This window comes from Acipenser ruthenus, chromosome 13, assembly GCF_902713425.1.
Source record: "Acipenser ruthenus chromosome 13, fAciRut3.2 maternal haplotype, whole genome shotgun sequence".
In the NCBI taxonomy this organism is placed as follows: domain Eukaryota; kingdom Metazoa; phylum Chordata; class Actinopteri; order Acipenseriformes; family Acipenseridae; genus Acipenser; species Acipenser ruthenus.
Window position 1 is genome coordinate 39,642,247 of NC_081201.1, and position 23,285 is coordinate 39,665,531.

Here is a 23,285-nt window from a genome sequence, read left to right on the forward strand (position 1 = left end):
TTGTCATTAAACACAACAAGTTTCTCACCCAGACCCACTCATCCTCGCTAAAGTCTTTAAAAACGCCGTTTTACCAAATCCACTGTTTAATGAGACCTGTGCCACGATTTTCAAACTCAAAGTGGAGGATTTTAGCAATCTGACCAACGTTTAGCGGCCTCACGTATTTAAATGCAGACAGTGTTCAAATTGTCATAAAAAAAAAAAAAAACTTTTTAGATGCAGGTTTGTTGACCAGCATAAACCGGCACGCGGTGCACAGTTCAATGACACCGAGTTTTATAATCATGGAACATGACCTTTGAACAATGATTATATATATACACATATACACAGTTCTTAGTTTTACAACCCAACAGTACCTATTGTGTTTGTTAATTATTATTGTTATTTTTGTGGGTTTTTTTGTATTAACGTTCAACACAAATAACAAATGCCGCAATTTCCAGAAGACCCATTGATTGCGGTGGTGTTCCCCAGCTATGACGTAACCCTGTTTTCAGTTGACGAATAGTTTGTTACAATATTTAAATAAATACATTCCATAAACGTAATTTAAAAAAAGCAATAATACACATGCACTTGTGCGTGACAATACCTCGCCATGTACTTGGTCTTGCACTCTCGCCATCTGCTGGATAACTCTGGGATTGCATCAAGCAGCTTACTGTTTTACAGCATTTAAACCCAAGCAAGATGCATAGTTCTGAATATGTTGTGTGCGTTTGACACTGCCCGACAGAGCGTCACGATTTACACCAACGTGTCCTATGAAATGGGTTTAAAATCAAATTGCCTTAATTGTCGCTTATGGAACCATAAAACAAGAATTAAAAATAAATGCAAGGGTTAAGGGAATACAAATCCCTCTTTTTAAGAAACACAGCTATTTACCTGTGGTTTATGAGCAGGTTTACAATGCAGAAGTAGAAGACATGTATTTATACTCACAGTGCAGCAGATGAGAGCATGTATTTACCACAGCTGGGTTCATTGGAAGCTAATGATTCCTGGCTTCTATCCTGTGCTGTGACCTGACCTGAATCCATGCTGGTGAAGCTGCAAGAGATACACCCCTGTGCTCTGCAGCTTCCATGTGTTGTGCATAGGAACTCAAACCACAGGGACTGAACATCTCACAGAAGTGACAAAATAGGCAAAATACTAATTTAATTGATGACTTTAACAGGCCACACATGCAATGTATTTAAAATAGTAAGAAAAAAGGAACACAGCCACAAATGGTAACATGCATGAGAATGTTTCAAAGATGTTAAGATGCCTAATTAAAGCACAACATTTTCACACGAGTGCCTGCTGTTTCTGTATCATAGCAAACTGTAGCGAATTTTCACTCCCAGAGGTTTTCATGTCAGTAGGTATATCAAAAGATCGAAATGACGAAGCTTGGTGTTGTAATAAATGTGCACAGGACTGTACATTACTAGCAGCAGGAGACACTTGCTGGGACTGGCTTTGTAAAGAAGATACTCACTCCTCTACACACAAAAACAAACTGCACATGAAACAGAAAACAATTCCGTATTACAAAGCAGGAACAGACTCGTCGTATTTTTATTATAGAACTAACAAATATTCAAAAGTACAGTTATTACAATCACATGAAAACAGTGGTACCGGTACCAAACATTATAAAAAGAACTGAAAAGCAAGGCTTTAAATATAGAACATATTTTAAAAAAAACAAGACAATGAACAACAATTCCAAACCTAATTTAATACAAAAACATACATTCAAATGGCTTGGGGTGCAGAAAACAATAGCGAATATTTCCATGCAATTCCTAACTCTTCTCAGAATATTCCTTTAATGACGGCGATGCGCCCTGAGCATTCCAAACAGAGCTTTTCTTGGTGCAGGCTGGAGGTCAGCTACACTCAACTGTAACATGAATTACTACAGAGCAGAATGCGGGTCCTGAAGGTGATGTATGGAGAGAGGGGAGAGTACAGAAGGGCAAAACAACCAGTAACTGCATGGGGAAAAGCCTTCAGGAATGCTGTGCTTTTCTATATTCTTTATATAGTCTACAAATGCTATCCTGGCATTCAGTGAGAATTGATCAGGAAATCAGTACTTGGTTTTGGGTTTCATATTAACATGGTTTCATTTTTAACCCCAGAGATACAGAACACAAGGAAGAGGAAGTGCTTATGATTTACAGGATAAGGCTTTCAGAATTCAGAGCTGTCCATGAACACACAATATTCTGAATCAGGGGCGCGCCGATACCCGCATTCTCCAAGTAATTACCTTGAAGAAATCGGAAGGTGTTGGGTATTAATTACATGGAATAAAACATGTTAATTACTCAACACAAAACAATTTTAGCGATTTGTCTTGCCTTCCTTTTATACTCTTGATATGAAATCATTTTTATTTCACTTTCCATGTCTGCAGTGAATTGTGGGATTGTAACCCTGGGCAGGATGAGCTCTCATATGAAACGCGACACACTTATGTATCCCAGCTTGCCCAGCTTCAGGTCGCTCTTCAGTTAAGTGTAAGGAAAGCTCAAAGCTCACGTTTAGATGATGAATCAGGTGCATCTGCTGGCTTTGCATCATATTTTCATGGTCAGTTTACAGCCTCGGTATGGCAGTAAATAGACGAGGGCAGTTTACTCCCAACTGGCTTTTAAAACACTCAGTGCCAACATAAACTGCCTTTGGTTGGTACTCAATTATAAAGGTGATGGAAGGTCATTCTTTTCATGTTTTGAAATCAGCACACTAACAAATGGATTTGTTTAATACTTCTGAAAGGTAAATACTCTGAAGATACAGGTATCGTTGCATTCTGATTCTGAATTCTTTACTCTGAATACTGCCTGCATGTAAACATACCCAATGCGGACAGGGTTGAAACAGAATGGCTACTGCCAAGTGCAAGTACTTTCTTTATAAATATATACAGTAACAAAAATATGTACTATGTGCAGTAGAATTATTTCTTTTGCGTGTGGTCTTTCCTCTACATAAAAAAACAATGCACTGTTTCAGCAGCTTCACCCGAAGCTGAAGTAACAATTTCACTTCATTCTCATCAGCTCTCCCCACCTTGTAGTGTTGAGATCGCCCAGGCAAACCTGTCAACCTGGAAACAACGCTGCCCTGGGTGTGTTCCCATACCTGTTAATGCCTATTCTCACAGTGTCAAATATATTGGACACCGGGCAGCTAAGGGTTAATACCGAAATACTGAAGAATTCATTTGGCTTATTTATTTTTTTGTTGTAAAGTATAATCTAGACTAAAGAAACGGTACCAGATTTCTTCGGTCCGTTTATCAGTGGGGACGTCCGAGGGGAGAAGCGTTTTGATACTGACTGTATGAGAATTTCAGTCAGTGGATTGTGTTGTATTTAATATTGCTGGTGTATTGAAATGTGGAAGGCAAGTGGAGGGCAGGCTGAATGTTCAGAACCGATCTGAAGATAGCAAAGTGAATCACTGCATCTCTTCTCCACTAGCCTCACATTCTTCAACCGTTAAGACAACAGGTTCTTTGTTGGCCTCCCTGTCAGGTTCCGGTTCCGGTTCTGATTCCGGTTCTGGTTCTGGTTCAGGTACTTGACTGGCTGTGCTGGCGTCCTCTGTTGAAGGCTCCCAGTAGTCATGCAGCTTACCCTAAAAAGTTAAAAAGGCTTTATTGCAAAGCTCTGGTAGTGGTATATTCCAGAAGATAAAGTAACAAAATGTATTTATTGAACCAGGATAGAACCCTTGAGATACACATCTCATTTACAAGAAGGTGCTGGCAAGAGAAGGCAGCAAGAAATGTTATAAAATCACACCTCACATGATAGTGATTGCTGAACACGCTGAAAATATAATTTGCAGTGAACAGGAAGATTAGTTAAAATGCAAAAAAAAATAACAATGAACACATATCAATATTGTTTTCAGCCAGGTGGTTGGTAGATCTGAATCAAGTTGCACTCGTGTTGAAAACGATGGGGATTATTATGGTCTGGCAACACATTACAGCTGATGAAATGAAGTCAACACCCTACCTGCAGTGGCCTGGATCTCTGAAGGAGTTCCTGCCATTTAATATAAATCCGTGCAACCAGATCCTTCACCTACAAAAAGAAAGACTGGAAGGTTAGAACATTAATGAATGCATTTGTATACAGTGAAATGGCATTCTGATCACTTGGTGCTGAACACATGAAACCATCACTGGACTGTACAGTAGAGCTTCAGTCCCCAGGCCCTTCACAATTCTCAGAGGGCAGTTTGTTTATTAACCAGGAAATGGCCTCCACAGAAACCATTTCACAAGAGCACCAGGACAGGCCAGTTTGTGGAGGCGCTCCAGTCATGAACCCTTGCAGAGCTGGAGGACTCCGAGGACTGAGAGTCTTGTTTCATCCCTAGTCCTAGCCAGCCTGCCATAGGGCCACTACTGTACAGCAGTGTCCTCAACAGAGAGCGTGTCCCATCCATGTTCTGTGGACACTTCAGCCTCATTACGCATGACAGTGATACTGACCTTGCTGCGGTAAACAAGCTTATCACTCTCCCTGATATCACATTTGATGTGCTTTTCCAGTTCGGCAGACAGTAGCACTAGGTGTTTCTGAAAAGAAACAGATTGACATCATGTTAGACAAACACAAGGGTATCACTGAACTGGAACTAGATACAGTATTTCAAATTGAGACGAGATGTAATAAAGAGACTACACAACACAGGAGGGAGTGTACTTGTCTGTGTCTATTTAAAACATAAAATCAATTTTCTTAGTCATTTATATCAACTGAGAATCACAGCAGTCCTTTCTGCAGAGTCCAGTACAGCAGATACCTGGATACAGAAGATTACAAACAGGTCTTGTGTCGTCCAGTCCACCCGACCCAGCCTGTAGTAAGTAGCACTGAATGGTCGTTAGCAGTAACAGTTGGGTACATTTGGTAGCAAAAAGGTTCATAAAAGATCAATGATTTTGTGGATTCAATGCACATCGAAATAGGTTTCAAGTGGTAAGCCACTGCCAAACCCAACTAAAGCATGTGTTTCCCATTGCCACTTCACTGCAAGCTTCCACCAGACAGAGAGGAGTGGAAACACCTGCATGAAGGGAGCATTAGCTGCACCCTGCCCCTCCAGTCTCCTTTGTATACTTACTCTTTGACCGGCAGGAACAGAATCAAAGTTAACCACTTCACTGGCCAATGCCAACAGGCTATGTGCAAGGTAGTACGCCTGGAACAAAACAAGCACACAATTTTACACAGCACTGCAGTGATATGCTGGGACACACACCAGTATATTCAATATAGCACTGCAGTGATATGCTGGGACACACACCAGTATATTCAATATAGCACTGCAGTGATATGCTGGGACACACACCAGTATATTCAGTACAGCACTGCAGTGATATGCTGGGACACACACCAGTATATTCAGTAAAGCACTGCAGTGATATGCTGGTACACACGTGTGTTAAGAAGCCAGTCTCCTCACCTCCTGATCCAGACTGATTTCCGATGGCTGATCCTCTCCCAGCTGATTCCCCCACTTCTTTTCAGCTTTAATATTTTTTAACAGAGAGGAGGGCTTCATTCGAATCAAGTAGGGACGCAGCTCGGACAGCTACAAAACAAGTCGAGAGATCACGTTTAACAAATACGTCTTCAGGGTGGCTGAGCTTGGGTACCAGCAATGTCTGTGCGCTCTAGTCAAGCTTCCTTACAAAACAGGGTTGGGGAAATTCCAATTCCTTTTCAAAATCAATTCCCTTTCCCATTTAATCAATTCCAACACATCACTGATCAAAACTGCAATTAGCAGTATTCCGTTAAAATGAGATCCTCACACTGGCGACACATTACTTAAGCTGAAGTGACTGTTAGTCAATTAAACTGAAATCAAATGAATGCAGTCGAACAACCAAAAGATTATTAAATATCTCTGAAATACCAATTCCTTCGAAATAATCGAAATTGGGAATGGATTTTAAAAAGGAATATGAAAATGAGGAATGGGACTGCAAACTAGGAAGTGTCCCGGCCCTGCTTACAATCGTCCAGCCAGCACTTGAAATACAAAGCATGGGGGTGAGCATAAAACTAATCAAGAAACAACTTGAATGGCAGAAGGGATATCTGGAGCTTGCATTCATACCTGAAGATCAGCGTTTTCCATCGTGTAAGTGCAGCTCCTGTTCAAGAGTTTGGAGATGAGCGCCAGGCTCACATGTCTCCTGAGTTGTCTACAAAAACAGATGAGAAATCTCATACAGGTTTGAAATATACACACCAACAGCAGCTGAATGTCAACATACAGAATGTCAGAGAAGAAATGTCTTTCCTGTAGCAAAAAGAAATATATTCTATAAGAAATCCTGATGCACAATTTAAACCAAGCTTTCTGGAAGGTGGTGTTAAACTGTTTAAAGTTTATGCCTTTAAATCTACAGGTTAGAATGGACACAGAAGCATATTCAAAATCAAAGTCGAATTGTATTGTTTTTTGTACTTACCTGCCACGGGAGTAGATGGGCAGTAATGTAACCAGCCATCGCAGGTTATGGTGATGAGCTGCTAGGTTGATTAAGGTTAGACAAACTAGAGGCATCTGAAAAAAAAAAAATGCATGTAATGTGACAGCTGTGAAACTCCTGTGTTTTGAATTTCATGCATGAGCGGTGGAAAGACCTGGATGAATACAGACTTCACTGCCAGCATATTATCAGCTTCCCTAACAGGATCAATGTGACGCCTCGCCTGCAGAGGTTCCGAGTCACACAACGCAAGTCCGCCCCTGCAGACGGCTACAGGGTCAGCATGAAAGCAATGAAAAGTACTTGCAGTTTATTATAGTAAGTATAGTGGTGGTGTTTTGTTTAATTTACTTTCTTTGCAAGATTTTTAACAACCAAAACGAGCATGATGGTCCTAATGGCCTCCTCTCACCAGTAAAACGACTTGTGTTCTTATTTAAGGTGCACTGGGGCGTTGTTTTGGCACATTTGGCTTGAAATAGAATTCTGTCTAATAGCACGTAAGAGGAAGGCATCTACATTAGTGGCCCATTTGTTTTGTTTTGGAAATGTAGCATTTAAATATAATGCTCAACGTTTCATTTTTCACTATTGAATTGCGTATGTTAGCAGCGTTTTTAGTAATGCAGTTCGCCAGAAATAGTTTTGTTTTTTTTGTTTGTTTTTTTTTATCCCGCTGAACTAATTTTATTAAATTATTTGTAAGTGGTGGTTTTCTAAATGTCTAACACTATAAAATTGTAAAACAAACACAGGTGTTTAAAATGAAGGAATACTGTGTTTGTGTGTATTCCCTAATGCAACACATTACCGTGTGTGTTTAAAAAGAAATGTTTTACAGTGTACATGAATCAATCAGGCTAGTCTAGTTTAGCATTATACTGGGTTTACTTTTTAAAAGATTTGAGCAGTATAGATTCATGGGGGTGTTATGTTGTAGTGACATAAGAAATGTTACAAACAAGAGGAGGTCCATTTGGCCCATCTTGCTCATTTGGTTGTTTATTGATCGAAGCAGGAACCACATCATGTCATTTCTTGCAGTATCCGTGTGAATCAGCTTCCACAACAGTGCTTCAGTCAGTGTCAATGACATTTAAATACACTGGAACTTGTTTTCAGCAGTGTATGTGTATATATCACGACACTGTGCATGGTATTGTATCGATACTCCCTAAACGAGGCATCACAGAACACTACAGTGGGGCACTGTATCTTCAAGAAGGAAAGCATCGAGAATGTGTCCTCATATATATTAACATCCAGCGGTTTGGTCTTGTCTTATTAATTCAGAACTGTGCCTCTTATGTTCCTCCACCTTTATAAAGCTGTATACAGATAACAGAGCCAACGCCTGCGTGCTGCACCTGAAGCTCGTGTGCTCATCAGATTATTCGTCATGGCTTCCTGAAGAAGAGCAGACTCTCTGAAGCTGTGTACACAGCTGCTGCACTTCAATCCCAGGTGTTTGTGACAAGAAGCAGGTTATTCACACTACACTTTACAGAATGTGTAAAGAGGCTCCTCCGAGCTGCACTTGCCTGCGTGTCCCAGTGCCTGATGCTCTTGAGCAGGTTGTGAATGATGGTCTGGATTTCCACCATGGGGTGCAGGCGCAGCCCCTTCTCCAGGCTGACTCTGCACAGCAGGGACAGCAGCAGCAGCTTGTCCCGGTCACTGTAGGCCCTGGGGCACAGGGAGGTGCACATCACCAGATACTAAACCAGAGGGAACGACACATGCATTGAGTTCAACCGTGTATACCAGTGGCAGGGCCAAGCCCTTCACATCTTAAAACATCCTTGACATTTCAATATATACTTTAGGTTAATAAGAATAACAACCACCACCCCCAGTGCTAAAATGATGTGTGCGTATGTGTGTGCGTGTGCGTGTGTGTGTATGATGTCAGAGGTGATTCCCACCATCTGAAACCAACACTGGCTTTGTGCGACTCACCTGAAGCACATTGATGAAGTTCTGCAATGGGAAACACACAGGATCACACTCACGACTCTCTACAGCATCCTCTGCCACGGCATCTACACTTTGCCTGTTAAACATTGAAAAAAAAAAAAAAAAAAAAGCATAAGACAGTAAAAGCAAATGTCTGTCTGCCCCTTTCACAGTACAGTGCAAGCTACACCAAAGGGAGTCGTCCAAGGTTCAAGGCTTTTAGGAATACTGTGGGAGCATCATCGATTCAGACCTCTTGCATGGCTATGCTGGTGATCACTACAGACCCCCAGCCTGCCCATTGCGGATCTGAGAGCTGCACTTGTCAGGACTCTACTTACACAATGTCTTCTTCAGAGAAGTCTGGCTGGAGATTTTCCACAGGGAACAGGCTGCCGAAGGGGACGCCCATGTTGAGAAACACGAGCGTCACGTCTTCCAGCGGTGGCAGCCAGACTCGCACTGTTTTGTTGTTGTACAGCACTGAATGAAAACAACAAAAACACCATTACAAAACAATACAATACAAAACAATACAATACAATAGTATTACACATAGAACAATTACATGCACATAAAACTGTTTGTACCAAACTGTAAAATATACTGTCAAATAAAACTGAAACATGGCCACAGGCATCTATACTGTGTGAACGTGCATGAAAATGCAAATCTGCTGTTAATAAAAATAAACCACATGCTCTCATTCCACACCACATACCTATCTGCTCAGCAGCATTCAATGCAAGGTCTCTTAGCCCTTTAAGAATTAGTGTAGAAGTCAGAAAATCTGAATGGACAGACATCATCTGTAGAAGAGGAACACAAAAGAAGTTAAGACAAAAAAAAAAAAAAAAACAAGACCCCCTTTTTCAGTTACTACAGTCCTTGCTTTTCTGTTACTCGGAATGTCTGCTGCAGAAGTTGTGAACTTATCTTTTTCAAAACACAATGTTTCTGTAGACATGCGTCAAGCAATTCATCTCAAGCTTGTCTTCAAACACAATGTTTCTGTAGACATGCGTCAAGCAATTCATTTCTATTACAGACATTGTCGAGCCAGCTGGGGACCAAGAATGAGCAGTGAAATCTAAGGCATGCGGGACCCCCCCTCGTGTCTCAACACAAATCCCACTGCTGTAGAAACCTCCTCTTACCTGAAACAACCACTTGTAAAGAGATGGCTGACGAGGAGCACACTGAAATGCCATCTTTAGAAAGCCTTGACTGCACACAAATGTTTGCTTTCGAGGGTAGAAACTGTTAAACAAAATGAAAGCAAAGCGATGATTAGAATGGAATGCAGGACACCTCCCATTATTCAATCTGTTCTTCTGAAACAAAAACACACGTCAAAATCTGTGGCAAATGGAGACGGCTGTCTGTCAAACTTACATTTCCACAGGTCAGATGTTTTCCTAATGACAACTGAAGTTCCTTTGTGGTTATTTTATTTGAAGTCATCCTTCACATTTTTTTTTTTAGCCGTGGTGCAAATTCACATATAAGATGTCTATGGTAACTTCTCTTATTGCACATTTCACAGAAGAGCACACGGCAGATCCTGAGTATGTTACAGTAAGGCAGGCCACTCCCCCCAAAATACTAAATTCGAAGCATCAGTATTATGAAAATGCACGTGTGACACTGTGCATGTGTAAATAGAGGCAGGAGGGGTTCTTTCTCTCTCCCGTTTCATTTCACACTCTATCAAAGCACAGTGTTTTGTGGCAGCGCTTCCAAGCGCTCTCTGTCGTTTCTTACCTCAGAAGCGCGTCCTGCTCACGACTCTCAGGGCTCAATCTGCTGTTTCTCAGGCCAAGACTTTCCTCAGTGAAGAGCTTCCCGAAGTTTGACAAGTGGAAGATTTCCTCTCCCGGGCGCAAGTCCGGAATGGCATCCGAAATAATGGAAAACTTCTCCACAAAATCCCTAAAAAATTTTTTAAAAAAAAATCTATACAATTAAGCTTGTCTTACACATTGGCCCCAATTTAAACAGATGTTAGAACAGATTCTGTCGCTCAGTGTAAGGAGATCATTGTAAAATAAGAATATGAGAAAGTTTACAAACGAGAGGGGGGCCATCTTGCTCGTTTGGTTGTTAGTAGCTTATTGATCCCAGAATCTCATCAAGCAGCTTCTTGAAGGATCCCAGGGTGTCAGCTTCAACAACATTACTGGGGAGTTGGTTCCAGACTCCCACAATTCTCTGTGTAAAAAAAGTGCCTTCTATTTTCTGTCATCTAATCCCCATTTGTGACCCCAGGTCCTTGTTTCAGGTCGAAAAAGTCCCTTGGGTCGACATTGTCAATACCTTTTAGAATTTTGAACGCTTGAATCAGATCGCCACATAATCTTCTTTGTTCAAGAATGATACAGGGGTATTAAGGATCCTATTTGAGAATGCAAGAATGTGTTCATCTTGTAAGAAGCGTGATTGAACCCATATTCCCTCTTCCCAGTCCCTTTTAAAAAATGAATCTCAATTACTTGTTGCTATTCAACATTGTCTCTTAGTTTAATAATATTTTTTGGTGTGGGTACGTCTACCCCTCCAGGCACCCCCTCCACCAGCGCTCCAGATAAGCTGTGTACCTGCCGTTTGTATGCATTAAAAAAAAAATCAGAAATACGCACCAACTTTAAATAATTTAATGCGGAAAAATACGCATAGCAATTTTGCTGCACAGCTCGTCTGCCTCCCCTAAAACTCCCACTAACAACTACATCTCCCAGAATACAATGTCTTCATTTACTAGGAAACTGTAAACAAGAAAAACCAACCCAACACACGTTATCCAATCTCTGGCTGGCCGTTGTCTTTGCAGCCAATCCCAAATTCAAAGCTGCATAGAAGTGTAGACACCCGAGTCCAGCTGCAAATCCAACTGGAACCATCGTCTGAGGCAACCACTAAAAAACGGTGCCTAAAATATTAAACTGACTGCTTTATAACTTATTAATGACTGTCCTTATTTTATTTACCTGTATGGCTTTATATTGAAATGAACATGTTCACAGAGTTTATGAATTTACTGTTAACATATAAGCAACGTAATTAATTTGCAGTCAGTGTGATACCTTGAAAAATGCGCTGAGCTGATAAAGAACCCTGTGGAGCACACGCGTGGTTGCACAGGAGTTCAAAGTAACATTGCAGTTAAAATGCCTTTCCCATTACCATTAAAGATTGTACAGTATTTATCGAGATTACTCAGGACTTCAAGGCAATGTTGTAAAGGTAATGTGCCAGTTCAGGTGCCAGGTAGGTATTTTAAAGCCTACCAATTTATTAATTAACAGTTTTATTTTCAGCATCACCAGGACCCAACCAACCATCTCAAGAATATCCCTTTCTAGCAAGTTAGGCCCTGTCCAGGATCGCTTTAGAATTAATCTCTCTCAAAAGACAGCCAACCTCAAGAAAAAAGAAAAAAAAAAAAGATATATAACATGAACAAAACAATACACTGCAGCACCAGTTACCAGAGGAACAAGAGTGGACAAAGTCAGAAAACAGTGTTACCGCTAGTACAAAGCACACCAGAAAAGGACAAAAACAACCTGTAAAGAATGCAGTCCACAGTTCATCATCAAGTCAAAAGGGTGTTAATTATGACATGTCCCAATAATCACAATAACACAATATACAGAGTCAGTCCAGTGTAGAAAAAACAAAATCAACAACAAACAAAAAAATACTATAGGCAAACATTTGATTTGTGGAATTCCCCTTATTCAAACACATATCCTTGCAGACAGCTGCCCTTTTTACCAGCAAGGACGCCAAAAAAATCTTACTTTTTTCCCCAAAAGATACTGTAAAAAAAGGAATACCAAAAAAATTAAAAACAGTATCAAATACACTCCTCCAAAAACAAGAATGAGCACCAATAACCACTGCCCTAAAAGTACAGTAATATAAAATTGAAATCCACCTCAATTTCAGTATTAACCTGAATGACTGATTCACTCAACAGAATCAGAAAGAGAAAAAACGACGTATACTGCTCTAGTTCAATCAATCCTATAGGTTCGGAAACAGTAGCATGGCTCAAACACCATCACCTCAGAGTCTTTCCAGTTTCACACAGTAACATATCTGCATTGGAGAAAAAAAATCAAAACAAAGGGGGAGAGAAAAAAAAAAAGATCGCTTTCAGAGTACAACACAACCAGAGCAAACCTCAAGAAAAAAGAAAAACTCAACCCTGTTTCTCAAACAGATCACTTTCACACAGAGTACACCACAACCCTGTTTCTCAAACAGATCACTTTCACACAGAGTACACCACCACAACCCCGTTTCTCAAACAGATCACTTTCACACAGAGTACACCACAACCCCGTTTCTCAAACAGATCACTTTCACACAGAGTACACCACCACAACCCCGTTTCTCAAACAGATCGCTTTCACAGAGTACACCACAACCCCGTTTCTCAAACAGATCGCTTTCACACAGAGTACACCACCACAACCCCGTTTCTCAAACAGATCACTTTCACACAGAGTACACCACCACAACCCCGTTTCTCAAACAGATCACTTTCACACAGAGTACACCACCACAACCCCGTTTCTCAAACAGATCGCTTTCACACAGAGTACACCACAACCCCCTTTGTTTTGAACAAAACAGTCACAAATGCAAACCAGCAAGTCCCAAAAAATCCCCAAAATACAACGAACACTTTGTTTCAAACCCGATCATCGCTGAAGACGATTCTCCGCATCTCCGGATGACTGCCCTTGAATGTTTGTTATTCCAATAAATCGAGTAAATAGTTGCATGTAGATCAAAACTAACACTGTTTCCAACTCCAGTTTAGCTCAGTACTAGAAGAATTAGTGGAGACTTGAGCGAGAACAAGTCAGTTTCCCAATGCAGGCTGTAAAATATTGTGTTGTTACCGGTGTTCTTCAGGAATGAGCTCCTCTTCATCAGAACTGCCCTCTTCCAGCTCCTCACTCAGTTTCCACATCGCCTTGCCCTCTCCGATGTCATTCTGGAACTGGAGATCAATCTCTTTCACTCTGAGGGTTTCAACACAAAATTCACAAGAATCAACCAAACAGATTAGCAGCACTATTACAGCAGCACAGGGGAATCCTAAAGGGCGTGCTTCACAGTGCTCCAGTATTACAAATCTAGAACTGAAGGAGCATTGCACTTCTTAGTAGAATTCCTGCTCATAAACTGATTTGTTCTGCTGCGTTTGGATTGCAGTTTGTCTCTTGTAGCTGTTCCTGCTCTTTTGTTACTCAGCTGCTCTTAAGGTTCATTCCAGTGCAGCGAGCCACGGCAATACAACCCCTTATCTGCATCCATTCAAACGAGATCAGGATGGGGACAAACTAAATTTAAAACATGCTTTAAAAACCTAGCCACCCTTTCCCTCAGACTTTAAAGGAGATTGTACAACTGCCCTGCAGCAATGCTGGTGTCTTGCAGGCAACAGGAAGCTAACTCACCTCTGCTGTTCCTCTTTTTCCTTCAGCATACTTGCGAGGCTGTTTTTGTAACTCAATGGTCTGCTGGGGCCAGCTGTAAACTAAACACAAGAGAACCTGGGGAGTGCAAACCAGTTCAACAGCAAACACAAACACAACTGAACCACAGCATTCTACTTCACTTGAACAAATACACAGGCATCCCATTACACAGGTATAGATTTTTAATTCAAGCATTTACACTGGCAATTCCTTTTGGCTCCATAAATTGGCTAGATTTTTGTATCGCCGGAAATAAAGTGGTTAATCTCAGAGACAGCAAGCTCCAATATCTCTAAAGGTGAACTCCAAAATTGAAACAGATTCTAAAACTGCAGAATTGTATAGAGTTGTAGAACAGATGGATGCATACTTACATGGCTCGAGGACACAGGGGTGCTAGACTCTGAATACGAGCTCTTCTCTGGCGTGGCAGCTGACTTTGAACCCCGAGACATGAACTCATCCAGCGACAACAAAGGCTCATCATCGTCATCACTGTCGCTGCTCAGGCTGCCCACAGCCCCTCCTCCATCACTATCCAAACTGTCCTGCCAGTACCCTGCAGTCCTGTCCGGAGTCCCTCCGCCACTAACCACTGGCTCTGAGGCTGCTGCCGGGGAGCCAGGGCTCGGGACCATGGCCCTGACATCAGAACACGAGTCTCCACCAGGAGTCCCCTCCCTGAATGCGGGTGACGGCAAACTGCCACTCTCAGCTACAGTGGGAGAGTTCCCTTCGGTTCTCTCTGGTGTTCCCAATACAGCAGACAATGTACCATTTTTATGAGAAACTTCAGTGGTGTTGACGTTTTTTCCAGCAGTTAAGCCCAAGGCCCTCTCAGTGCTAGACACGGAGAGATTGGAGACAGAAGAACCTCCATTCTCAAATTCAGCTTGCGGGGGACCTTCCTCCCTGGGAGAGAGGTCAGCATTGTTCAAGTTAGTCATGCGTCGCAACAAAGCCATTTTAAATTCAATTCTGTCAATGGTTTTAGCTTTGTGCTTAACAGTTTCAGAATGCGAATGATGGGAGTTGGGCTTCTCTTTTACTCCTGTGCACTCAGCCAGACGGCTATTCCAAGAGTCGAACGAGAAAGAGGAGGAGGAGGAGGAGGAGGATGAAGACACACGCTGCAGCTCCAAGCGCTTCTCCTGTGCAGGCAAGCTTTTGGCTTTGGGCCCAGCAGCCTCTTTCCCCTCCTTGCTGGGTGATTGTCGGACAGCCGCGGGGCTCTCTTTCTGGACCTTGCTAGTGCTAGTGGCTTGTTTGCCAGGATCCTGAGGGAAGGGGTTTTTTTTCACCTTTCCATCATCCTCGTCCAGATCTCTTTTCCTCTTTCCAGGGGATTGTTCTGCCGAGTTGTAACCTGGGCTCACGTGCCTGCTTTGAGACTCAGGTGAATAACACAAACTCTTTCGAACCTTACGCTGGCTGGAGGACTTGTTTACGAGCGGCACCGCCTTCGGGGTGGTCATGTTACAGAGCTGGGACGAGCCTAGAACAAGGGGAAAGGACAGCGATCTCATCATTCAATCTCCAGCTACACGCCGTTTCATTACCATCACCTTCATCATTAGTATTATTATTATTATTATTATTATTATTATTATTAAGACTGCAAGTTCATTTACCTGGCGATTTGTAACAGACCGGATTTGATCGCTGGCATTCAGAAGACTTGTTAACCTGTAATTTGAGAGCAGAGAACATTATTATACATTTAAGACATCTGTTCCAGTTCAAGACTCCCTGTTTATTTGCTTGGCTGAGGTCATTAGAAGACTCTTATGTAAACGTCTCTTTTCTTATCCACACCGATGAGGGGATGTTAAGGGCACACCAATTGAAGCCCTGCGGTTGGTTCCTGGCTGCTACTCTTGCTGTAACGAGGAGAAGGAAGTGTTGGTAAGTTCACAGTTTTGAATGGGTCATGTGTCCACCCTGTTTTAAGACTTGTGAAAACATATTTCTTACTGTCCTGTTTACAAACTCAAGGTACTTCACGAAGCACTGAAAACACGTGGACAGGCGAACTAATCAAAACGGTGAACTCATCAGCTGCAAAGGACCCCTCTGGGAGCCAGGAACCATTTCTAAATATAGTCATAAAGTACAAGTGAGTCGTACTGTGTGCTGTGACTGTTCCAGCCTTTGCCTCTTCAGCTCCCTCTGCTTCTTGTAATTCTGCAGCGTCTCCTGAAACTCCGGGCTGTGCAGCCTTGACTGAGTCTTCCTGGGGGTGGAGGGAGGGCTGCCAGAGGGACTGCTGTCTGGGGAGAGGAAATCAAGCGCCTGGTGGGGCTTCGCGTCTCCATCCTGGGACCCCTTCCTTTCATCACAAGCAAGACTGCTGCTTTTCACGCGAGGGGCCGTGCTGTTTCTAGAGACAGACTTCTTGGTGGAGTTGTCACTGCCCAGCATGAAGGAGGAGAAGCTGAGGGAGTTGGGACAGAGCTTCTTCACCACCACGCTGGGCATGGGGATGTGTGTGTGACTCCTGCTGATCCCTCTGCTCGGGCTCCCTGCTTTTTCCCAGCTGGCAGCCCTGGCGATGGCCTCCAGGACGGGGCTCTTGTCAGGAGTCTTCTGCATTGGCAGAGCAGGTTTGCTCTTGTGCTTCACGGGGGGAGGCGTGGATACTCCGCTGCCTGGCTTCACCGCAGAGCTGCAGTGAGACCGACCGCTCCTTTTAGCATCACTGCACTGCTGTTTGGGGGATCCAAGTACGAGGCGGTCTTTAACTGGGGAAGACCAAGCAAACCGTCACAACTTCCACAAAAGAACACAAATAAGACAACAAAGAAAAAGCAAAGACTTGCATTAGCTTTATTCCATGGCACCCAAGCTTACGGGTTTCCTGCGTTTCACTGGACATCAGAAAAGCCAAACGGAAAAAAAGACAAACTTGGCATATATCTGTACTGCTTTTTCTAAGGAAACAGAGTTTGTGTGCTGCAGCAGAGAAAATGTAAAGAGAAGCCCAGAGGCGAAACGATGCCAGTGAATTGTAGCCGTGTGTGCAGTGAACAGGTGTGCTGTATATTGTGTAGCAGACGGGGGTTCAATGTACTTGCTGTGTCTCACCAACAGAAGAGAGGCGACTGAGGTCTGTCATCGTATATTAATTGTTATGGTGTCACATTGTCCTGGATCACAACACAGTTTTCCTGTTCCTAGAAGGCCATCTGTGTACAGTGAGAATAGTGCTCTGGTGAGATTTTGTGTGTGTGAGTGATTTAATTGAAGAGCAATTTTAAAGCAATCTGTGTTTTATTTTAGTTGAAAGGGTAGCAGTTGTATTTTCTCCATGTTTTCCATTACTGGTTAGGTCTATGTAGGAGAAAGAGGACATTGGAGACTATGAAATCTATCTTTTAGCACACCAGAGTCCTTTTTTTTGTTTGGTTTATTAGTCAGCGGTCACTCATAGTAACATTGAGCTCGAAGGTCACATTTCTCTGGGAGTGAAAAACATTCCCCAGTGAAGCAGAGGTAGAGGGAAAAAAACTCAGAAAAGCTCAACATGCTTCCCAGCTACTTTAACCAAGCGTTCACAATCGCAAACGTAAAGAAACACAAGATCAAGAACCTGCAAGATAGAGAAAGGGAATACGAATGAACGCTGATGTTTGTCAATCTGTCACAGAGCTGCAGCGTCTGTTTATTAGATCAAATTGCACTTTGCATGCAAGGATGAAACGGCTCTGTCTGTAGACAGTGTACTTTATGAAGATTAACACAAATCATCACCTGCATCCACTGTATGATCTAAAACAGCAGTACATCTAAACACCCTAAGTGTACAATACAAAATAAATGGAAAAAAGGTTCAGCGCCACAAGAATCAGCCTCTTTAGATTCAAATTATAACATACCTGGATCACAGCTTGGGCTGAAGAAACTCGAAATAGCTTGATTACTGGAAAAGAAACAATTACAGATTCAGAATCACTTCTTTAAATGTTGGGCAAAATGAGTTTTGTGCGAACAAACTGACGAAAACAAATAACAGAGCAAAAACAAGACGTTTTGAATGTTTGAAAAATGTAGCTAACATGAATACCAAAACAATCACAGTTAAAACTGTCTAGAGAAGAGCGTCATTAAAACAAAGTGTATAGCAGTATCACAGAGTGAAATCAAATCCATAATCTTAGCCCCAAATATGAATCCCAGTACTAACTTTTAAACAAAGCAAACTCTTTTTAACTGGTATTCGCATTAGCAGCAGTATAAAGGGTCCTGTTGAGTGAATGAAGAAAGCTACTGATGTCTATTCCCAGGTGAGAATGTGTTTGCAATCATCTCTCTCCACAGTGAGCCCTGCATATAAACATCCACACTCAGTGAAGGAGGAGCCCCTTGCATTCTTTCATGGAGTTAGCCAGGTGCTCCCCAGACAATGAGCTCTGTGTGCAGCTCAGTGTCTGCCAGTGAGAGCAGTGTCATGTGATCAGGCAGCACAGTCACATGGTCAAACAGCCTGACAGTACTGGAGCAGCAGAACTGAGCTGCTCAAAGGGACTGCAAACATCACAAAGAGAAGGTTATACAATGCATTACCACAAGTTTTTATCAACTCATTTGAGCTCAATTTTAAATGCAGGGATGGAACGCCTACTTCATAGCAGTTTCACCCATTCCAGCTTTTACTAATGAGCTTGATTAGCCACAGTGCGTAGAGGTAACTAGCTAAGATGAGTCTTTTTTAAACTCATATTAAAACCAGGAATAGAGTACACTGCTATGCAATGGGAGTCTTTTCTCGCCCTGAAATGTCACAGACTCAATACCTGTGCTCACCGAAAAAGCTGTGAGCACACCTAAATCCCACAGTTGTGCCAGACCATGCAAATTTTTGTATTATTATTTTTTTGTATTGTAAGACCAATGCAGTTTTAGAGAGGGCCTTTTTCAAAAACTTTCATTTCTACACATACAGATCAATGATGTGCCGATTACACCAGCAAAGAGATCAATGATGTGCCGATTACACCAGCAAAGAGATGATTGGAAAGCCTCTTCACTACAGGCAGCAGCAAGAGGGTTCATGAAGCGACCACATTAAATAAAATGGATATCTGGCAGGAGCACTGTCTCACGCTCTCTCTCTCTCTACCTCTCTCTCTCTCTCTCTCTCTCTCAGCATTGAACCTGCGTTTTCCTCCTAGCCAATCAGCGACAGTGCAGTGGCAATGACAATTTCTGGAACCAATGATTTAACAACATGCAAATAGTTCTGCATTAGATAAAGCACACAGCTTACAGAAACACACACACACACACACACTACTTTCTAACACTACGGACTGCACTGAGCCCCCAGTAACACTACCAGCTGTGGAAGGAAGGAAGGAAGTGGAAAGGATGTGGATCCGTGCTGCTGGCTCCTGTCTTTGCATGCCAGGCTCCTGGTGATTTAAAACATACACTCTCTCAGGGGACAGCAGTCGGTGTTCCACTAGATTATCTAGTTACTATATTATGCATGTCATGTTTTCATTTCCACAGCCAGAGAAATTAATTGTATTCATACACTGGCACAGGGCTTGACCAGAGCAGGAGGGGTGGAGGAATGCTCTACACACTGGCACAGGGCTTGAGGAATGCTCTACACACTGGCACAGGGCTTGAGGAATGCTCTACACACTGACACAGGGCTTGAGGAATGCTCTACACACTGGCACGGGGCTTGAGGAATGCTCTACACACTGGCACGGGGCTTGAGGAATGCTCTACACACTGGCACGGGGCTTGAGGAATGCTCTACACACTGGCACGGGGCTTGAGGAATGCTCTACACACTGGCACAGGGCTTGAGGAATGCTCTACACACTGGCACAGGGCTTGAGGAATGCTCTACACACTGACACAGGGCTTGAGGAATGCTCTACACACTGGCACAGGGCTTGAGGAATGCTCTACACACTGGCACAGGGCTTGAGGAATGCTCTACACACTGGCACAGGGCTTGAGGAATGCTCTACACACTGGCACAGGGCTTGAGGAATGCTCTACACACTGGCACGGGGGTTGAGGAATGCTCTACACACTGGCACAGGGCTTGAGGAATGCTCTACACACTGGCACAGGGCTTGAGGAATGCTCTACACACTGACACAGGGCTTGAGGAATGCTCTACACACTGGCACAGGGCTTGAGGAATGCTCTACACACTGGCACAGGGCTTGAGGAATGCTCTACACACTGGCACAGGGCTTGAGGAATGCTCTACACACTGGCACGGGGCTTGAGGAATGCTCTACACACTGGCACAGGGCTTGAGGAATGCTCTACACACTGGCACAGGGCTTGAGGAATGCTCTACACACTGGCACAGGGCTTGAGGAATGCTCTACACACTGGCACAGGGTGGAGGAATGCTCTACACACTGGCACAGGGCTTGAGGAATGCTCTACACACTGGCACAGGGCTTGAGGAATGCTCTACACACTGGCACAGGGCTTGAGGAATGCTCTACACACCGACACAGGGCTTGAGGAATGCTCTACACACTGGCACAGGGCTTGAGGAATGCTCTACACACTGGCACAGGGCTTGAGGAATGCTCTACACACTGGCACAGGGCTTGACCAGAGCTGGAGGTGTGGAGGAATGCTCTACACGGTGGATGTCAACGACAACCAGAAAGCAATTGCTTGTGAGGCTTCAGTTTCATTTTATTTTATTTTTCTAATTTGAAATCCTTTGCTGGCGCCTGTTCAGCGAGGTACTCCGTCCAAAGTAATGTCCAATTCATCTTTATTTATTTATTTTTGTAATAATACTGTAGACAAGCCAGGCACCGGCAGGTATGTATATGCGTATATGCTACACCTACAGTATATGAAGAAATTCACTGACCCATAAAAAGCACAGTCTGCACACGTGGTTGTCAGACGTCTCATTCTTATATGCAAGCCAACACAGGAAGCAATGTTTTGGTACCGGTACGACATATAATAATAATAATAATAATAATAATAATAATAATAATAATAATAATAACAACAACAACAACACTTCATGACACATAGTTAAATAAGTCAACTTGAAAATATATAAACTTGAAAAGTCAACTTACATCACGACCATTAATAATTATAATAATAATTCCAAGGAACATAGCTAAATAAAGTCGACTTACAAATGTGTTGCAAACTTAGATCACGCCCATTAACAATATTAAACAATTTCATAAAGCATCGTTTAATAAGATCTTAAAAATATCTGTTGTAATCTCAGATCACATGAGCCGGGGTTGGGCAAACAAGGACTCGGAGGACTGCAGCAACCACAACACGGTCAGTCACTAACAACACAAGCTACGGTGCTTTACCGCTCAATCAGATCACGAAGACTTAGGGAGAAGCGAATGACTCTCAGCTCAAAACTCTTTCTGGAAGTTATTAATGACGTTCCAAAACAATACACAGAAATTAATAGATAAATAAAACTTGACTTAAGAAGAAAAGTCAGCGCTCTCACTTACCCTCCCGCGAGTCCCAGTGGCTTCCTGTCTTTCATCGTTACACAAACTCCAGTTCACTTGGTCTCGGGGATTGTACCCCTCTATTTATGTGTACAGTTTGAAGTACCGAGCTTTGTGAATTCACTCATAGTTTCCCGCCTGTTTAGTAGTCCAGCTCTCGAATATTCACCGCAGTCGCCATTTTTTCAGATGATTCCGCTCTTCCCTTCTTCACCTGCCAAGGAACATAGAAACCAGCCTCGCGAAGGCTAGAGCGGCAGATTCACAATGAGAGGTCTATCCTCGTCATCTTGACAGGGCAAAAAGCAATGCGTGTTATTTTTGTAAACTGTAAATAGTCTTACAAAAAATATATATTTTTTTATTTTTCTCTTCTCACAATAGTCTTTTTTTTTAAAGCAATAGAATGCCGTGTATACAGCCAGTCGTTTTTCATCCAGAATTTTATTAATGAAAAAGAGAAATTTGATGTTACAAATGTTCACGTATAATTAAATGAACAAAGCTGATAATACTTCAGGCATTTATTATAATAATAATAATAATAATAATAATAATAATAATATACAAAAAAAACATTTATTTAACAAATCTGTTACAGTTTTCAAATCCTTTGACATGAAATATATTTCTGTACCAGAAGTACAGTATTGAAAAATTGATTTGCAAAATATTTAATTCAATTCAAACCCTTTTTTCCCCAAATTTGGGGTGTTCACATCCAATGTGTCCCACAACCCCCTGGTGCATTTGGCTCATTGGCTTTATGCCCTGACTCGCTGTCTGTTATGTCGTGGCTTATGCATGGTGCTGTCCTAACCGTTAGTTTGTGAAAGTGAACATGAGAGATGATTTAATAATGACGCGAAATGCAATGGACAGATTGCAGTATAACTGTCTCACAATGTTTGATTCTATTGCAGTGCCTTTCTGATAAAAGTAATAGAATATTGGTTGTTTATAACCAAGATTATGCAGATTTCAGTCGGGATGTCTTCAGATTTGAAGATTGAACATGTTGAATCTTTTTCAGATGCAGTTTCGTTCAGATGTGATCAGCCTGTCTCTGTGTGGTGGTTGCCGACCAAGACTGACCGAGACCGATTAGTCATAAGGGTGTCAACCAATGATTATCAATTTACCTTTTTATTATCAATCTACTGGCAGCGTATATTTTCTTAGTCCGCTAAAACAGAAGTAACCGGTGCGTCGATCTCCAATAGGTCACAAATCACAAGCCCCTAGACCCACACGCTGAGAAAAAAAACGTCAAATACATAATCAACAGTTTGGATTTTATTTACTACAGGCTAAAGTGTAGTATACAAGCTATACAAAAAGTCAAACACTGCTGAAACGTTTGCACGGTGTAAATGGTCAATAGCTAAATTAATAGGCTAAGCGCTTCTTTTGGTTGCCTCAAGGCGCTGTCTCCACCGTCTAATCAGCATACGATGCCATGCATAATATGAGGGTCGCTATGTTGGGCTAAGTTAATACAAAAATGTGTACAGGGCAGTATTAATTAAATTTGAATACATAGTAATCACCAGGATCTAGTTATGGTCAGTAATTCAGTCTTAGCAGTGTGCGACACCCAGTCATAAAAAACTGAACTGTGACGTCAAACCAAAACTGATCGCAAAATCTGTGCATACTCAGATGAGATGATTCGGGACGGTTTGAGTCGGGCTGTGTGCGGCGGGCTTTAGAAATCCTATTGATCTGATTTGAAGATTATCACGCAAAGCAGCCAGCAGGAGGCAAACAGGAGAAGTAGGGGGAGCTGGTAACGTTCACTCT

At 42.3% G+C, this 23,285-nt stretch overlaps 1 protein-coding gene across 2 annotated transcripts; it reads right to left on the reverse strand.

Moving 5' to 3' along the window:
- Nucleotides 1-1,545: 1,545 nt before the first annotated feature.
- Nucleotides 1,546-21,790, reverse strand: LOC117418352 (SMC5-SMC6 complex localization factor protein 2-like). 2 transcript variants are annotated; one of them, XM_034031277.3, is made up of 21 exons: nt 21,483-21,790; nt 17,865-17,908; nt 17,074-17,174; nt 16,117-16,730; nt 15,621-15,675; nt 14,364-15,484; nt 13,969-14,048; nt 13,408-13,530; nt 10,256-10,423; nt 9,649-9,751; nt 9,213-9,300; nt 8,833-8,974; nt 8,495-8,588; nt 8,077-8,253; nt 6,515-6,609; nt 6,157-6,244; nt 5,497-5,625; nt 5,155-5,232; nt 4,520-4,606; nt 4,038-4,106; nt 1,546-3,651 (listed from the first exon to the last, which is right to left on the reverse strand). In XM_034031277.3, the coding sequence occupies exons 3-21, from the start codon at nt 17,102-17,104 to the stop codon at nt 3,472-3,474; spliced, it is 3,522 nt and encodes a 1,173-aa protein (XP_033887168.3). In that variant the 5' UTR covers nt 17,105-17,174; nt 17,865-17,908; nt 21,483-21,790; the 3' UTR covers nt 1,546-3,471. The 2 variants fall into 2 exon arrangements, with proteins under 2 accessions (XP_033887168.3, XP_033887166.3); XM_034031275.3 differs by lacking the exon at nt 17,074-17,174.
- Nucleotides 21,791-23,285: the final 1,495 nt, after the last annotated feature.

Bases quoted from the DNA above. Each gene is read 5' to 3' on its own strand.
- LOC117418352 (XM_034031275.3), bottom strand. From the start codon at position 21,517: ATGAAAGACAGGAAGCCACTGGGACTCGCGGGAGG. The intron at 15,485-15,620 runs GTAAATGAACTT...CCCTTGTTCTAG, and splicing joins GGTCTGTTACAAATCGCCAG to GCTCGTCCCAGCTCTGTAAC. The intron at 8,975-9,212 runs GTATGTGGTGTG...GTTTTCATTCAG, and splicing joins GAATGCTGCTGAGCAGATAG to TGCTGTACAACAACAAAACA.